Here is a 17,278-nt window from a genome sequence, read left to right as displayed (position 1 = left end):
CGGCACTTATCTGAAAAAAGGATTGCTTTGCGGCAGTCTGGCTATACTTTACTGACTACTTCCACTAGTGTTTAGGCTATGTTCAAACTATATACGCTGCAAACTTTAATGCTGTGTTCAACTGTTTATATTATTGATTTTACAATGCATCAGATCCACATTGTTTACAGTACATGTGAACATACCCTTACACATTTTTACAAGTGTGCCTTTTGTTCATTTGTTTCGGATGCCATCAGCATGGAGCACGGTTAAGCCCCATACGTGTAATTATATTGCCTAGCTATTTTTGGCATTGGGATTTATTTATTTTTTTATATCTAATTCTCATTTAAACCGTTAATGTCATTTATATTTAACTTTTAATATGTCACAAGTAAAGACTGGTCAGGGTTTAGTGCCGAAACCTTTTCCGATACGTGCACTTAACTCCCTGTGTGCTCAATGCAGGTGGCTGGCTCCAGAAACTATAATGGAGCCTGTCTCCTATGAGTTGGACTGCGTGCCGAGCCATGTAGGGAAGCATGCTACTGTACATTTCTCCTGGCTATATTGAATGATTGTAGGGGGTCACGGTGCTGAGACTCCCAAATGATCTTATCTTTTGACATGTCTGTGAAACATGTCAGAAGTTTAAGTGACAGTAGCTTTAAGTGTACAGTTCCAGACAGATTGGCTTCCTAGAAGAGCAACATGTAGGTGAATTAAGTTTATGTATTTGAACAATGTTTTGTAGTCCAAAAATATATTGCCATAGGTGAATAGCCCTTTAAATTATGTGACAGCCACACATTACAGCAGCCGCCAGTGGATGAATCAATGCTTGCATACAGTGGCCGGTGGGCACATGGTAAAATGACTGTGCTGGCAATGGCCACCACATGCATGAGCGGTTTTGTCCACATGTAGGTACTACAGCATGCGGCACTACCCTTAGCAGGCATGCTAATATTCCCCTGCCTTTAATACAGCACAGAAAGTTTGGAGAAGTTCCTTAGAGCACCAGTCTTATAGGTAGATGTATATGGAAGCCCTGAAGCACAGAAGTACTGTTATCCATTGTTTAAAGCTTTTTTGGAATCTGTGTGGTTTCACTGGTTGACTTGTGCAGTAAACCGCTTGCACACAATTTCGTCATGGTGGAATTCGTTTTCCTGCCTTTTTGAATCAGGGCCCAAAGAAGAGCCAGAGTAGGTCTTTAAGCTTAAAAGGGACACTTTAACCTCAGCAAGTCTTACCTCTTTTTGTAAAGTTGATTGTTGCCTGTTATTCTCTTTTTACATTGCAGATTGCAGTGTTTGTTTACCATATGTACTGGGAAATTTTCTGGCATCTATGTTAAATGTATAGATTACAAAGAGTGCTTGTACAACTTATGTTTTTTCTGCCTTATGGTATAGCTAGTATAGGTATAGTTCTTTTAACATGGGAGCTTATGGCCAATTAATGCCCACTGTATGCCGAAACATTGGCATCTGTCTGAGGAATACCTTGGTAGGAATGTCGTTTAAACCTCTTGATATACCCTTCTGGTGGGCACTGCAAAATACAGTATGAGAAAAGCCATTTGGGGTGCAGGCAACTATAGTGGTCCCAAGTTGATTAGTGATCTGAAATAAAAATCTTTTTTCTCCAGTTCTGAGGTCCCAGCATCTTATATAGATGTACAGTGCATAGTGAAAGTATTCGGGCCCCCTTGAACTTTTCGACCTTTTGCCACATTTCAGGCTTCAAACATAAAGATATAAAACTGTAATTTGTTGTGAAGAATCAACAACAAGTGGGACACAATCATGAAATGGAACTAAATTTATTGGATATTTCAAACTTTAACAAATAAAAAACAGAAAAATTGGGCGTGCAAAATTATACAGCCCCTTTACTTTCAGTGCAGCAAACTCTCTCCAGAATTTCAGTGAGATCTCTGAATGATCCAATGTTGACCTAAATGACTAATGATGATAAATAGAATCCACCTGTGTGTAATCAAGTCTCTGTATAAATGCACCTGCACTGTGATAGTCTCAGAGGTCCGTTTAAAGTGCAGAGAGCATCATGAAGAACCATGAACACACCAGGCAGGTCCGAGATACTGTTGTGGAGAAGTTTAAAGCCAGATTTGGATACAAAAAGATTTCCCAAGCTTTAAACATCCCAAGGAGCTCTATGCAAGCGATAATATTGAAATGGAAGGAGTATGAGACCACTGCAAATCTACGAAGACCTGGCCGTCTCTCTAAACTTTCAGCTCATACAAGGAGAAGACTGATCAGAGATTCAGCCAAGAGGTCCATGATCACTCTGGATGAACAGCAGAGATCTACGGCTGAGGTGGGAGACTCTGTCCATAGGACAACAATCAGTCATATACTGCACAAATCTGTCCTTTAAAAAGTGTTGTTTAAAGTTTGCCACAAGCCACCTGGGAGACACACCAAACATGTGGAAGAAGGTGCTCTGGTCAGATGAAACCAAAATCGAACTTTTTGGCAACAATGCAAAACGTTATGTTTGGCGTAAAAGCAACACAGCTCATCACCCTGAACACACCATCCCCACTGTCAAACATGGTGGTGGCAGCATCATGGTTTGGGCCTGCTTTTCTTCAGCAGGGACAGGGAAGATGGTTAAAATTGATGGGAAGATGGATGGAGCCAAATACAGGACCATTCTGGAAGAAAACCTGATGGAGTCTGCAAAAGACCTGAGACTGGGACACAGATTTGTCTTCCAACAAGACAATGATCCAAAACATAAAGCAAAATATACAATGGAATGGTTCACAAATAAACATATCCAGGTGTTAGAATGGCCAAGTCAAAGTCCAGACCTGAATCCAATCGAGAATCTGTGGAAAGAACTGAAAACTGCTGTTCACGAACGCTCTCCATCCAACCTCACTGAGCTCAAGCTGTTTTGCTAGGAGGAATGGGCAAAAATTTCAGTCTCTCGATGTGCAAAACTGATAGAGACATACCCCAAGCGACTTACAACTGAAATTGCAGCAAAAGGTGGCGCTACAAAGTATTAACTTAAGGGGGCTGAATAATTTTGCACGCCCAATTTTTCAGTTTTTTATTTGTTAAAAAAGTTTGAAATATCCAATAAATTTCGTTCCACTTCATGATTGTGTCCCACTTGTTGATTCTTCACAAAAAATTACAGTTTTATATCTTTATGTTTGAAGCCTGAAATGTGTCAAAAGGTCAAAGTTTAAGGGGGCCAAATACTTTCACTATGCACTGTATGTAAATGATTGTTGCTATTGCCGTAAGCATCACTTACATTAACTGCCAAACTTTTGTGTTCTTTCTTACCATCCAATTCTTAGCAACTCATGTTTTGTTATCACATGTTTATTTTACAGGTGTGTGGGGTTTTAACGGACTATTGTGTGCCGAATTAAAGGAACTGTACTGTATGTGTCTTTAAATTAACTGTTGAGTTTGTTGGTTCCCATATGTGTTGATGGAGAATGTAGGTTACGGTAGCCCTATACTTAGTGTTAACCCATTAAAAGCAACGTGCGGCAATGTTTCTACAAACAATTTTCTGATTTATTTTGAAGAGGCTGCAGTATAAAGAAGAACTGAACTGCTTAGTTACAATATATTTGCAAGACTTCCTTCAACATAAACATTTAGCCATTGGGCATAAAAATGTCTGCACTAAATAAATGAAAAATACAGGTTTATTTTGCAGTTTTTTGACTCATTTTTATGTTTGAAAGCTAAAAGTTCATTGCTTTTTGTGTGTTTATGGTACTGCTTCCTTTCAGTTAACCATTTTGTTCATTTTAATATATGTAGCATACCCCGATTTTGGCAGTGGCTGCTATGTTTTCTTGTTACCTGCTATGTTCTGACCATGTCTGTGACAGTTCAGTCATTCTGTCTTATCTAACACATATCATAAGAGATCACTATTTTGTTTACTTCTTCTTGACTTACATGGGATTTACGTGTTATAAATAATGGTCTGTTGCTGACTGTTTACACTGATGTCAAAAGACTATTTTTATCTTGTTACACTTACATTTTATTGTACTCACAAAAATAAGTATTTCCATAATGCCATTTTATTTCACTAGGTCGTTGGTCTCATTTTGTACGATATGATGTCTACTTTAACAGGTTCACTGTGCAAGCAAAGGTAATGTGACCATGTAGAAGTATAGTTATTTTTATTGATGTACAATACTTACATTGCATTTACCCTTATAAACCCAATAAATTCATTCTTCTGATGGTGGGAAATTTAGAGCACTTTAACAGTAGCTGTGACACAGCTCCTGTGCAGTTGACACAGGAAAGGAACAGTATATATAAAGGACTAGTTTGGCAAGTTTGTTATAAATACACTGCTCAAAAAAATAAAGGGAATACTTAAACAACACAATTTAACTCCAAGTCAATCACACTTCTGTGAAATCACACTGTCCACTAAGGAAGCAACACTGATTGACAATCAATTTCACATGCTGTTGTGCAAATGGAACAGACAACAGGTGGAAATTATAGGCAATTAGCAAGACACCCTCAAAAAAGGTTCTGCAGGTGGTGACCACTGACCATTTATCAGTTCCTATGCTTCCTGGCTAATGTTTTGGTCACATTTGAATGCTGGCGGTGCTTTCACTCTAGTGTTAGCCTGAGATGGAGTCTACAACCCACACAAGTGGCTCAGGTAGTGCAACTCATCCAGGATGGCACATCAATGCAAGCTGTGGCAAGAAGGTTTGTAGTGTCTGTGAGCATAGTGTCCAGAGCATGGAGGCACTACCAGGAGACAGGCCAGTACATCAGGAAACATGGAGGAGGCCAACAACGCAGTAGCAGGGCCACTACCTCCGCCTTTGTGCAAGGAGGAGCACTGCCTGAGCCCTGCAAAATGACCTCCAGCAGGCCACAGATGTGCACATGTCCACTGGAGTGTGTCAGCAGTTCTTGCAAGAGGAATGCATTGACGCTATGGACTGGCCCGCCTGTTCCCCAGACCTGAATCCTAGTGAGCACATCTTGGAACATCATGTCTCGCGACGTTGCACCACAGACTGTCCAGGAGTTAGCGGATGCTTTAATACAGGTCTGGGAGGACATTGCTTAGGAGACCATCCGTCACCTCATCAGGAGCATGCCCAGGCATTGAAGGGAGGTCATACGGGCACGTGGAGGCCACACACACACACTACTGAGCCTCATTTTGACTTGTTTTAAGGACATTACATCAAAGTTGAATCAGCCTGCAGTGTGGTTTTCCACTTTGATTTTGAGTGTGACTCCATATCCAGACCTCCATGGGTTGATAAATTTGATTTCCATTGATCATTTTTGTGTGATTTTGTTGTATTTCATACGATTAGTTCATTCATTTAGATCTAGGATGTGTTATCTCAGTGTTCCCTTTATTTTTCTGGACCAGTGTATTAAAGTTTAATAATGTCATTAAGTTATTGTGGCATAACATTTTAATATGTGTGCTGTTGTTAATCTACATATTGTAATTGTTTCCACTATGGGAGTAAAAGGACAAGAGGTGTCTTGTGCAATTTACAATTGGCCTACCTGAGCCTTTTCATTTGATAATGGAAAGTTTTTAAGGCCGGCTAGTTGTAACTATTGGGATAACGAAGAGTAGTCTTTCAGCAGCCACAGATTGCATACCCTAGGTTAAGATTACTACTTTGTATGCAGTGTGAACAGAATACAGTTCTGTAGATGTTGCTTGTAACTTTTTAAATGCAGATATAATTTAAGAATGGTACCATTGTCTTTTGCTTGTCATTTCTTCAAATGGAAAGTTGTTTTTTTTTTTTTTTTTTTTTTTTTTTAAACGTGGTTCTTTCATATGTAGTAAGGGAATAAATCATCTAATGTTTGGTAACTGAATAGTTTGGATTTAAGACTTAAATAAACTACTGCATTCTCTAGATGGACCTAAACTATTTGGACACTTGAGCTCTGCATGTTACCTAAAAAGCATATTTTCTTGTAAGTGTAGGTTCAAGTTTGATATTCGTTTTTCAGTTTTAGAAAGTTGCAATTTAAGTCGGCCAACTTTGTAAATAGATTACTTTATCTAGCAGTTATCCTGAGTACTGCTCTCAGGTTGCTGCAGGTTGCCACTGGAACCAGTTCACAGATTTTGACAGGTCAGTCTACCACATTCAGTTCAGTCAATTTATTGTACATGGAGTATAAGGCCACATCTCCAAAATGCACATATCATGCTCTGGTCTGATTCTAAACCTGGAAGGGTCCCTTCCACAGCTGAAGTGCTGGTTCCATAGCCAGCAGAATCCTGAATGCAGCTGTGGATGAGTGACCTGTAAGACATAATCTTACTCTACACCTGTAGAGCCAATATGTTTGCAGAGTTTTTATAACCTATGGTATCCAAAAGAAAAAGGTGGCATTTTATCCTCAGAGATGCACACTTTTGTAGAGAAATGGATAGTATAAAAATACTACCCAAATACTGTGCATCCATGTTGAATGCATAACGTTTTAAAGAATTCCTAAACCTAAATACATCAGTGTTTGAAATACTTCGGAGTATTGTAAAGGCCAATGTTTATATCCAGTTTCTGGTATGAAGGAATTGAAGTATGTTTTTTTGGGATGGGAGGGTGGTGGGGGTGGAAATCCTAGCCAACAGGAAAAAGTTAGGATTGCTTTCACAATAATTGTGCAAAATAAATGACCAAGCACAAGGACAATGCACCAACACCAAACATTTTGGTTTGTGGCTTGTGAATTAAAATATAAGATTTTTTTTTCCCCTTTCTCTAGTGTTACATTTTTGCAAAATTGTACATTCACCTTATCTGAATTGTGTATAATTTCCTTATTTTTTTTTATTATATTACAGTCAGATGTATGTATTATTGGCCAACTGGGCATTTCCAGAGAAAATTCTGTGACTCTGTTGTACTTTATTTGTGGTTGTGTGATTTGAATATTAAGTATTTTACAGGTGCAGAAACTATCTTTTAAGCTCTTCCTGTTAAAATGTTTATTTCCGGCTCAATGTGGAACTTTTTTCCCCCCCCTTTTTTTTTTTTGTATTTATTTTTACTCCATACCTCTTTATATTCCATCTATGAAATTATTAATGCAAATAAAATTGACAAGTGAATCCAAACTGCCAAAAATGAATCTCTTATTGTGCACTTGTAGAGTGAGATGGCTGCATGTGGTCTTTATTACAGTCAAGAAACTGCCATGTCTGTACTATTGCCCAAGTCTAATTATATATATATATATATATATATATATATATATATATATATATATATATATATATGATATAATATTTTCCTTTTTATAGGCGATTTTTAGTAGTAGTCACTCAGGAATATGGCAGAATACAATATTCTGACCCCCATTCCAAAGGCCTTTTATGTTGAACCAAATCTGATTTTGGTTTGCTCATCAGCCTATGTGGTTGCTAACATTTCTGTAAATCACTTAATTTACCAAAAGTTTCTTCTTAACCCAGAAAACAACTCCAAAGTTTTAACCACTGTGTGACTCCATTCCCTGCAATTTGTCTACTGCCTGTTGTTAGGGGAAATCCGTCTCTAGTAACCGATCAAGGCATGACACTAAAAGTGAAGGTAGCAAGCATTTGCTATGTACAGAAGAGACTGTACCTGCAAATTGTGCTCATTCTCTAGAGAATCTGTACTGTTCCTAAAAGGTAAATTAAGGTGTCATTTTCTTCACAGCAAGTGCTTGTTGTAACCTGTTCTTTGCTGTGCTACCTGTGGTATGTACACAATTGTGCCTCCTGTATCTAATCTTACCCTCCCTTTTTAATTCTGCAGTCGTGTTTTCAGCAGTTCATTGCTTTAGGGCTGGGCGGTATACTGGTTCATACCGAATCCCGAAATTTTTTCCTTGCACGATATGAATTTTTCCCATATCGCAATACCGGTTGGGCCCCTCAAACCCTCAAATGAATGAATTATCAGCTGCAGATGAGTTGCGGTGGCGCTTTAAATGAATGAGTTTGCAGGCCGCACTTTAAATGACTGACTTGCGCGCCGCCGGCGCTTTAAATGAAGGACTTGCGGACCTCTGGCGCTTTATATGAATGACTTGCCGGCCACGGCGCTTTAAATGACTGACTTGCGGGCCGCGCTTTAAATGAATGACTTGTGGGCCGCCGGCGCTTTAATTGAATGAGATGTGAGCCGCGGCGAGATGTTGCCTCCCTCTGCAAGCGCTAGAAGCTCGCAACTTGAAGGAAAACTGCTAGATATTTTCTCCTGCACTATCCACAGGTACTGATGTATAGTGCGGGAGATGCTGATGCCAACTAGCCTTACCATGCCCGGATCCGCCCGGCCGTTCGCAATTGTGGTTTTTTTCTATGTGTATATCTTGCTGTAACTGGCACGGGCGGGGCTTCTGCAGCTAACTGGCTCTGACGTCAGCGCCGCTCATGAATATTTATCCCCCCTCCCTCCAGTTAGGAGCGGCGAAGAGAGGGAGAACTGGAGGGAGGGGAGATGAATATTCATAAGCGGCGCTAATGTCAGTGCCAGTTAACCTGCAGAAGCCCCGCCCATGCCAGTTACAGCAAGATATACACATAGAATAAAACCACAATTGCGGGCGAACGGCCGGGCGGATCAAGGCAAAGTAGGGCTCATTTGAATCATCGTTTCCCGCACTATCCATCAGTACTTGTGGATAGTGCAGAAGAAAATCTGACAGTTTTCCTTTAATCGTTTCCAGTGCCGCGGCCCGCAAGTCATTCATTTTAAAGCGCGACCTGCAAGTCACTCATTTTAAAGTGCTGCAGCCTGGAAGAGAGAGAAATATAGCAGCGCCTGTGGGTCATATATGATTAGTTCCTCGGGGGGGGGGGGGGGGGGGAATACCATTAAATACCAGGGAACCGCCATATGCATTTTTGGTCATACCGCCCAGCTCTACATTGCTAAGTGTAACCCTTTCCTTACTCGCATATCACCTTGCAAACCCAGTTCATCAGTAACCTCTTCCTCTCCCCCTCCCAAAACTTGTAATTTATAGTACTGTACTGTGTAAATCATCAGTCCAGCACAGTGCCAGTCTGTTCAGTGAACTTTTGCCAGCACTTTGTCATGGCATAGCAGAAAGGAGTAGGTGCTGTGCTGTGATTGGACCGGAAACTAAAGGTGAAAGCAGACAGCCAGGCTCTGATCCCAACAGCTGAAATGGAGAGGATAAGAAAAAGCTATGTATCATGGAAGAGACTATTAGGAGTTCGTGTCAGCAGTTTGGTTAATTTAGCAAAACCAATCAGGTTAAAAAAAGACAGGTATGCTTTAAAACAATTTTTAAATGCAACTCTATTTAAGCTCACTTAAATGTTTTTAGAAAAGACCCCCTCCTGAACTGGCAATGTCTTGATCAGAACTCTGAAGTAGCTCCTGTCAGCTTCACCTGAAAGACCTATTGAGTTGGAATCTTGCTTCTTCCAGCTTTTAAATGGGCATTCTCATTAAAACAAATTTCTGGAAATGCTGAGGGGGTGTGCAGCCTTATCCAATCCTAGCTCACCTTGCACACTGAACTGCTCTGGGCTGTGTGTAGCAGAGTGAGGGAGGAAGTTCTCCCCTGTATGGCTTCAGATGATGTCACGCCTGCTGGGGAACGCCCCTTCCTAATCTGTGAATCTGACTGAGACTGAGCAGAAAATACAGAGCAATATCAAGGTAGAAAACTAACAAACCATAAAAATATAAAGGCAGGAGGTTGTTTATCATGATGGGGGCAGTGAACTGGGAGGAGGATTATAAAATTTAGGATTTTATAATCCTTATATAGGTTTGATTTTGTCATACTTCTGGAAAGAATCATAACTTCCGTTTTAGACTCTGCAATCAACTTTGATCGCGTTGTCTAAAGGCTTTATACCGGACATCAGCCCGATTGGCGATGTCCGGTATTAGCCGCCGGTCCCGGTTGCTGATACCAACCGTGACCCCGCAGATACGAAGCACGCTCAGCGCTTCACAGATCGGGAGCCGGCCATGGACGTAAATATATGTCCATGGTTAAGGGGTTAAAGAGGTATTCTAGCACTTAAGAATATTCCCTATTCACAGGATGGGGAATAACCTTTTGGACCCCTTTTTCCCCTCTCCATCTCCCAAATGCAACTCTGGCTTTCTTAAGCAGCTGCATTAAGCAGTGGGGTTGGTATACCCCTTTAAAGTATATATTCATACAGTGCAGTCAAATTGTAATTATTGTCATTATTACTGCAGCATTGCTGCTAGTGATCTCACAAAGAACAATAAACAGCATTTAACTGCCCTGTGTGAATGTACCCTTAGTTGATTATGTTTGGTCATAATAGTCCATATAATAAAACGCACTTGAATCCACGGTAATTAAATGCTTGAACTTTGCATTCATGTAGAACCCCCAACAGGTCTTGTTTTCTGGATATCCTTAGTCTTTCACGGGGGATATAATTATGGTCAGTGAATCAGGCATCACCACAGTTATCACCTGTGAAAAAAAGGAAATCCAGAAAACATAACCTGTTGGGGGTGCTTGAGGACAGCATTTGGGAAACACTGATGTAGAATATTAACCTGTTCGGGATGGATGGCATATAGGTACGCCCTGAGTCCCGTTACCAGGGTTTGAAGGGTGCTCACGAGCAGAGCACGTGTCAAACCCGGGGAGTCCCGACTGCTATCAGCAGCCAGGACCCAGGGTTAAAGGGGTACTCCGGTGGAAAACATTTTTTTTTTTTTTAAATCAACTGGTGCTAAAAAGTTAAACATTTGTAAATGATTTCTATTAAAAAAATCTTATATTTACATCCTTGGCCTGCTACCGCGATATATCGTGGGGTCACGCAGTGACCCTGTGTCATATCGGGTCAGTCCCGGCATGTAACTGAAGCCGGGACCTGGGGCTAATAGTGCGCGGCAGGGATCGTGGTGCTGTGCGCTATTAACCCTTTAGACGCGGCGTTCAAAGTTGAACGCCTCGTCTAAAAACGAAAGTGAAAGCTTCCCGGCTGCTCAGTGGGGCTGATTGGGATCACCGCAGTAAAAATGTGGTGTCCTGATCAGCTGGGACACGAGCAGAGGTCCTCTTACCTTCCTCCGGCATGTCCTTTCGGCGATTGAGCAATCGACCGCCGATAACACTGATCAATGCAAAGCTATGGCTTTGCAGTGAACAGTGTATAAGATCCCTATGGGAGCTATAACACTGCAAAAAAAAAAGTGTAAAAAAAGTTAATAAATGTAATTTAACCCTTTCCCTAATAAGTCCAAATCACCCCCCTTTTCCCATAAAAAAAAATGTAAATAAAAATAAACATAAACATATGTGGTATTGCCGCATGTGTAAATGTCCGAACTATAAAAATATATCATTAATTAAACCGCACGGTAAATTGCGTACGCGCAAAAAAAATCCAAATTCCAAAATAACGTATTTTTTGTCACTTTTTATATCATGAAAAAATGAATAAAAAGCGTTCAAAACGTCCGATCAATACAAAAATGGTACCGCTAAAAACTTCAGATCACGGTCAGAAGATTTTTCTGCATGTAGTTATGACTTTTTACAGAAGTACGACAAAATCAAACCTATATAAGTAGGGTATCATTTTAATTGTATGGACCTACAGAATAAAGATAAGGTGTCATTTTTACCGAAAAATGTACTGCGTAGAAACGAAAGCCCCCCAAAAGTTAAAAAAAAATGCGTTTTTTCTTCAATTTTGTTGCACAATCATTTTTTTTCCCGATTTGCCCTAGATTTTTGGGTAAAATGACTGTCACTGCAAGTAGAATTGGTGGCGCAAAAAATAAGCAATCATATGGATTTTTAGGTGCAAAATTGAAAGGGTTATGATTTTTAAAAGGTGAGGAGGAAAAAACGAAAGTGGAAAAACCCATGGTCCTTATCAGCTGTTGTATACTACAGAGGAATTTCTTTTCTTTTTGGATTTCTTTTGTCTGTCCACAGTGCTGCCTGCTGACACTTCTGTTCATTTTAGGAACTGTCCAGAGCAGCATATGTTTGCTATGGCAATTTCCACTTGCTCTGGACAGTTTCTGACATGGACAGAGGTGTCAGCAGAAAGCACTGTGGTCAGACAGAAATTAAATCTAAAAAGTAAAGAATTTCCTCTAGTATACAGCCGCTAATAGGTACTGGAGGGATTAAGATGTTTTAATAGAAGTAATTTACAAATCTGTTTAACTTTCTGGCACCAGTTGATTAAAATAAATAAATTAAATAAAAAAAGAGTACCCCTTTAAGACCGGGCACCACCCGTGGGGCCGATGCCCGGTATTAACCCTTTAGACGCGATCAAAGTTGATTGTCGCGCCTAAAAACGAAAGTAGAATGTCCTGGCAGCTCAGCGGATCTGATCAGGATCATTGCGGTGAAACCGCGATGTCCCGATCAGCTAACTGGACACCAGGAGGGTCCTCGCCTGCCTTCTAGCTGTCCGATCTGTGATCTGCTGCTCCATGCTTGCTCATTGGGCTGGAGCAGCAGAGCACTGATCAATGTTATGCTATGACATAGCATTGATCAATATATGCAATCAAAAGATTGCATGGTATAGATCCTATAGGGGTTAAAAAAAAAGTTTATAATAGTTTAAACCCTTCCTAATAAAAGTTTGAATCCCCCCCCTTTTCCCATTTTTTAAATAAAAAAAATAAAATTAAAATAATCGTATGAGGTTCCGCCGCGTGCGTAAATGTCCGAATTATTAAAATATAAGGGTACCATAGTTAAACCACACGGTTCATGGCATACACGTAAAAATTGTGCATTTTTGGTCACTTCATATACCATAAAAAACGGAATGAAAAGCGATCAAAAAGTACCATCAACACAGAACTGGTACAGATAAACTGCAGACCACGGTGCAAGAAATGAGCCTTCATAGAGCCCCATATGCGGAACAATTAAGTTATAGGGGTCAGAAGTTGAAACACACTAATTTTAGTGCATGTAGTTATTTTTTAAAGTAGTAAAATAAAATAAAACCTACATATATTGGGTATTGTTGTAACTATATGGACCTACCGAATAAAGAAAAGGTATAACTTTCCATGAAGTTACAAAATGGCTTTTTTTTTTTTTTTTTTTTTTTTCCATTTCACCACAGATGATAAAATAAGTGATGTCAGTAAAAAGTACAATTGATAGGTGGAAAATTGAAACGGCTATGATTTTTAGAAGGAGAGGAGAAAAAAACAAAGTCAAAAAATGAAAATTTGCCTCGTCTTTAAGGTCAAAATGGGCTTCGTCCCCAAGGTGTCAAATCATTCCATTCAACCCCTTAAAGGGGTACTCCGCCCCTAGACAACTTATCCCCTATCCAAAAGATAGGGGATAAGATGTCAGATCGCCACGGTGCCGCTGCTGGAGATCCCTGGGATCCCCGCTCTCATTACAGCACAGAGCGAGTTCGCTCTGCACGTAATGACGGGCAGTACAGGGGCCGGAGCATCGTTAAGTCACGGCCTGCCCCTTTCAATACAAGTCTATGGGAGGGGGCGTGTCGGTCGTCACGCCCCCTCCCATAGACTTGCATTAAGGGGACGGGCCGTGATGTCACGAGGGGCGGAGCCATGACGTCACGCTGCTCTGTCACCCGTATCGCCCGTCATTACGCACAGAGCGAACTCGCTCTGTGCTGTAATGAGAGGGGGATGCCGCAGCGGGGATCCCGGGGCTCCCCAGCAGCGGGACCGCGGCGATCTGACATCTTATCCCCTATCCTTTTGGATAGGGGATAAGATGTCTAGGGGCGGAGTACCCCTTTAAGGACTCAGGGTTTTTCAGTTTTTGCACTTCCGTTTTTTTTTCCTCCTTTTTAAAAAAATCATAAATCTTTCAATTTTGCACCTAAAATACATATGATGGTGGATTTTTTTGTGCCATCAATTCCACTTTGTAAAGACATCAGTCATTTTACCCAAAAATCGACAGCGAAACAGAAAAAAAATTCATTGTGCGACAAAATTAAAGAAAACCCGCCATTTTTTAACTTTTGGGGGCTTCCGTTTCTACGCAGTCCATTTTTCGGTGAAAATTACATCTCTATTCTGTAGGACCATACAATTTAAAATGATACCCCACTTATATAGGTTTGATTTTGTCATACTTCTGGAAAAAATCATTACTACGTGCACGAAAATGTATACGTTTAAAATTGTCATCTTCTGCCCCCTATAACTTAATTTTTCCGTGTACGGGGCGGCATGAGGGCTCATTTTTTTGCACCGTGATCTGCAGTGTTTAGTGGTACCATTTTTGTATTGATCAGACTTTTTGATCGCTTTTTTTACATTTTTTCATTATATAAAATGTGACCAAAAATACGCTATTTTGTACTTTGGAATTTTTTTTGCGTGTACCCCATTGACCGTGCAGTTTAATTAACAAAATATTTTTATAAATCGGGACATTTCCGCGATATCGCATATGTTTATTTTTATTCTTTTTTTTTTTATGGGAAAAGCAGGGTGATTCAAACTTTTTTATTAGGGAAGGGGTTAAATGATCTTAACTTTTTTTTTTTTTTTGCAGTGTTATATCCCCCATAGGGGGCTATAGCACTGCGCACACTAATCTTTTACATCGATCTTTGTAATCTCATAGGATAACATTGATCGATGATTCTGCCACTTGTCTCCTCATGCCTGGATCTCAGGAGGCAGGTAAGGACCCTCCTTGTGTCTGCCAGCTGTTTGGGACGCCTCAATTTCGCCACAACGGTTCCGGACAGCCGACTGAGCTAACCGCCAGTCCTTTAACTTTAGATGCTGCGTCTAAAGGGTTGGTTATTAACCAAGGGTCCTGGCTTTTCTTAGAGGCAGGTCCCGACCTGCTATGACACGGGGCAATGCTGTGGCCCTGCTTTATAGAAAGGGAGTGGACTCAGGATGTACAGGTACACCCTGAGTCCTTAAGTGGTTAATTCAGTATCAACATTTGACATTAAACATATTCACCCGCGTGCACAGATCAAAGTCCTATATGGAGCCGCTGAACATCAAGCTTTTCATTCAGTCCATCCGGAGCCTTTCTGCTTACCAGCTGACTTCACTCCACATTCACAGCAGAGACAGAGAAACTCACTGTGGAATTCTGTATGGATGATGGATTCCTCTAAATGGCATCAGTCAGGCACGGTATATGTTGGCGAGTCCAGCTTCTGTTGGATATTACAATACGTAGTTTGAAATGAGCCTAAACACTTATAATGCAGTTTTAGGATTATTGTGATTTGCACAGAATGAGAAGTCTTCCTGGGGTGTGTGTTTTTAAAATGCCTTTTTAAATTTTTTTTTTTTTTTATTATAATAGGTGGTTAATTTATAGGTAAAGGCCTTTACATCTCTCTTAGCACACTGGAACTAATTTATAATTAAAGTGGCATGCCCAATGTATAAATGTTTTATCGATAGAAGTCTCTCTGAAACCCACACATATATGTGGAGAATGTGTTTTAACAATTAAACTTAAGAACTGACCACTTTCTGCCTAATGCTTTTGATTCTATTACGCTTGACTGAATGAAAAAAATAGTCTAACAGGATACCAGGCTAATCTTTTTTCTGGTGTATCCAAGAATGCAGCTTGATGGACCCCATTAGAAGTCACCAATGGGTGGCTTGGTAATGTTTGAGTAAGAAGAACACTGTCCTTGCCACCTGCCGTAATATTCATTCCTCGGACTGAATGTACAAATGACTGCAAAATATCCCACAGAAGAAAGACTGTCACTTCCGAAGCACACCAGAATTGCCAACAGGAACCCTGGGCTGGTTCCTTAAACATTCTGGCCCCAAGCAGTTACATGGCATGCTCGCAACTCCCTCTGCTCCTTCCCGTATAGCTACCTTAGCCCCAGCAACATCATTGAGCGAGGATCTGCAGTGGAGCTCTGGCCATGCAAGTAAGGCAAACTATCCTACATCGCAGCAGTCCACTCTCCAGGGCAGCCATTCCTATCAGTTTCTCCCTAGTCCACATGTAGATTTCTCAGTCCCCATCTTGGGAGTATATATCCTCCTGCACCTGCTTCCCAGCATGTTTACAGATGTCTGGTGCTAACCCAGACCTTGATGTGGATCATAATGTTTGGCCTTGGAACGCCCACATCAAGGCCATACCTACAAGGGAAAGAAAAAGATGTTCATTAGGTGGGCCAAAGAGTTATGAAAGTGAAGGCAGCCCATGCGCATATTGCCACCTTTTTAAGATGCTCACAGACAGGCCTTACTGGCCAACTCTGCCCACGTTGCTGATCTCCTCACCCATCTTGGCAATCTGAAAAATCGCCACAGAAGGAACAACCTTCATATCAGAGGTGTTTACAGATGAAGTGGGCCTAGCACAGCAGGAGATTGGGCACAAGCCTTTTCTGTAACAGTCTTCAGAGACCACATGATTAGCCACTGGAGATTGACAGAATTCATTGCTACCTTGGCCCTAAGTCTGTGGAATCTTTATGCCCTAGGGATGTGGTGTGCAGATTCCATTTCTTTAAGGATAAAGAGGCCATACTCAGGTTAGCTAGGTACTCTGGTGATCCTTCTCATGCAGGAACTCTTGCTTATCCTATCAGTTCTCCCCAGATGCAATATGCAACAGAGGAACTGAGGCCTCTCCTTGTTGCTTTGAAAGATCTCATACTGCTGAGGATATCTTTCATTTGGAAATCAGTTGCATTCCGTCCCCTTGGAGGCCTCCCGAAGTTCTTAGACTTTTGAGATGTTTGCTTTTCTGAACTAGTGTTGAGCATGAATATTCGAAATGCAAATTTTTACCGCGAATATCGGCATTTCGCTAATATATTAGAATATAGTGATATATATTCGTCCTATAGTGTAGAAAAAGTAGAAACAATGGCGACTCACTGATACCAACAAATTCTGTCTTTGCTTATCCATTTTTCATGTGCCAACATTAACACTGAGGCGGGAGCACTTTGTGCTGTTTTATTTAGCCGTGTGGATTTTGTCATCTTGCTTGTATAATATGTTGTACAATTTTTTTTGCAGTGAAGAATATATAAGAGGGGGCGCTAAGTGCTGGAACTGTGGTGATATAATGAATTAAAATGCTTAAGGTGAGATTGGCACACTCACCTTTTAGGTTTTGCGCTAAAACAGGCACGACACTGATGATCGCTACAGTGTATCTGTCCTGATCATCAGTGGTGGTGTTCTGGTCAATGGTTGCGCTGATGCCAGAGTAACTCGGCAGAATACTTGTCC

At 40.8% G+C, this 17,278-nt stretch overlaps 1 protein-coding gene across 1 annotated transcript in view; it reads left to right on the top strand.

The window, feature by feature from the left end:
• Nucleotides 1–3,218: 3,218 nt before the first annotated feature.
• The window catches only part of LOC130356362 (gastricsin-like), a 94,525-nt gene continuing 80,465 nt past the window's right edge, over nt 3,219–17,278 (top strand). The window contains exon 1 of the mRNA XM_056557769.1: nt 3,219–4,152. Coding sequence (XP_056413744.1) covers nt 4,115–4,152 — 38 coding nt within the window. The 5' untranslated portion in view covers nt 3,219–4,114. The remainder of the gene's footprint in view (nt 4,153–17,278) is intronic.

This window comes from Hyla sarda, chromosome 2 (assembly GCF_029499605.1).
Source record: "Hyla sarda isolate aHylSar1 chromosome 2, aHylSar1.hap1, whole genome shotgun sequence".
Classification (NCBI taxonomy): domain Eukaryota; kingdom Metazoa; phylum Chordata; class Amphibia; order Anura; family Hylidae; genus Hyla; species Hyla sarda.
Note: the sequence above shows the minus strand (reverse complement) of the source record. Positions and strands in the feature narration are given on the sequence as shown.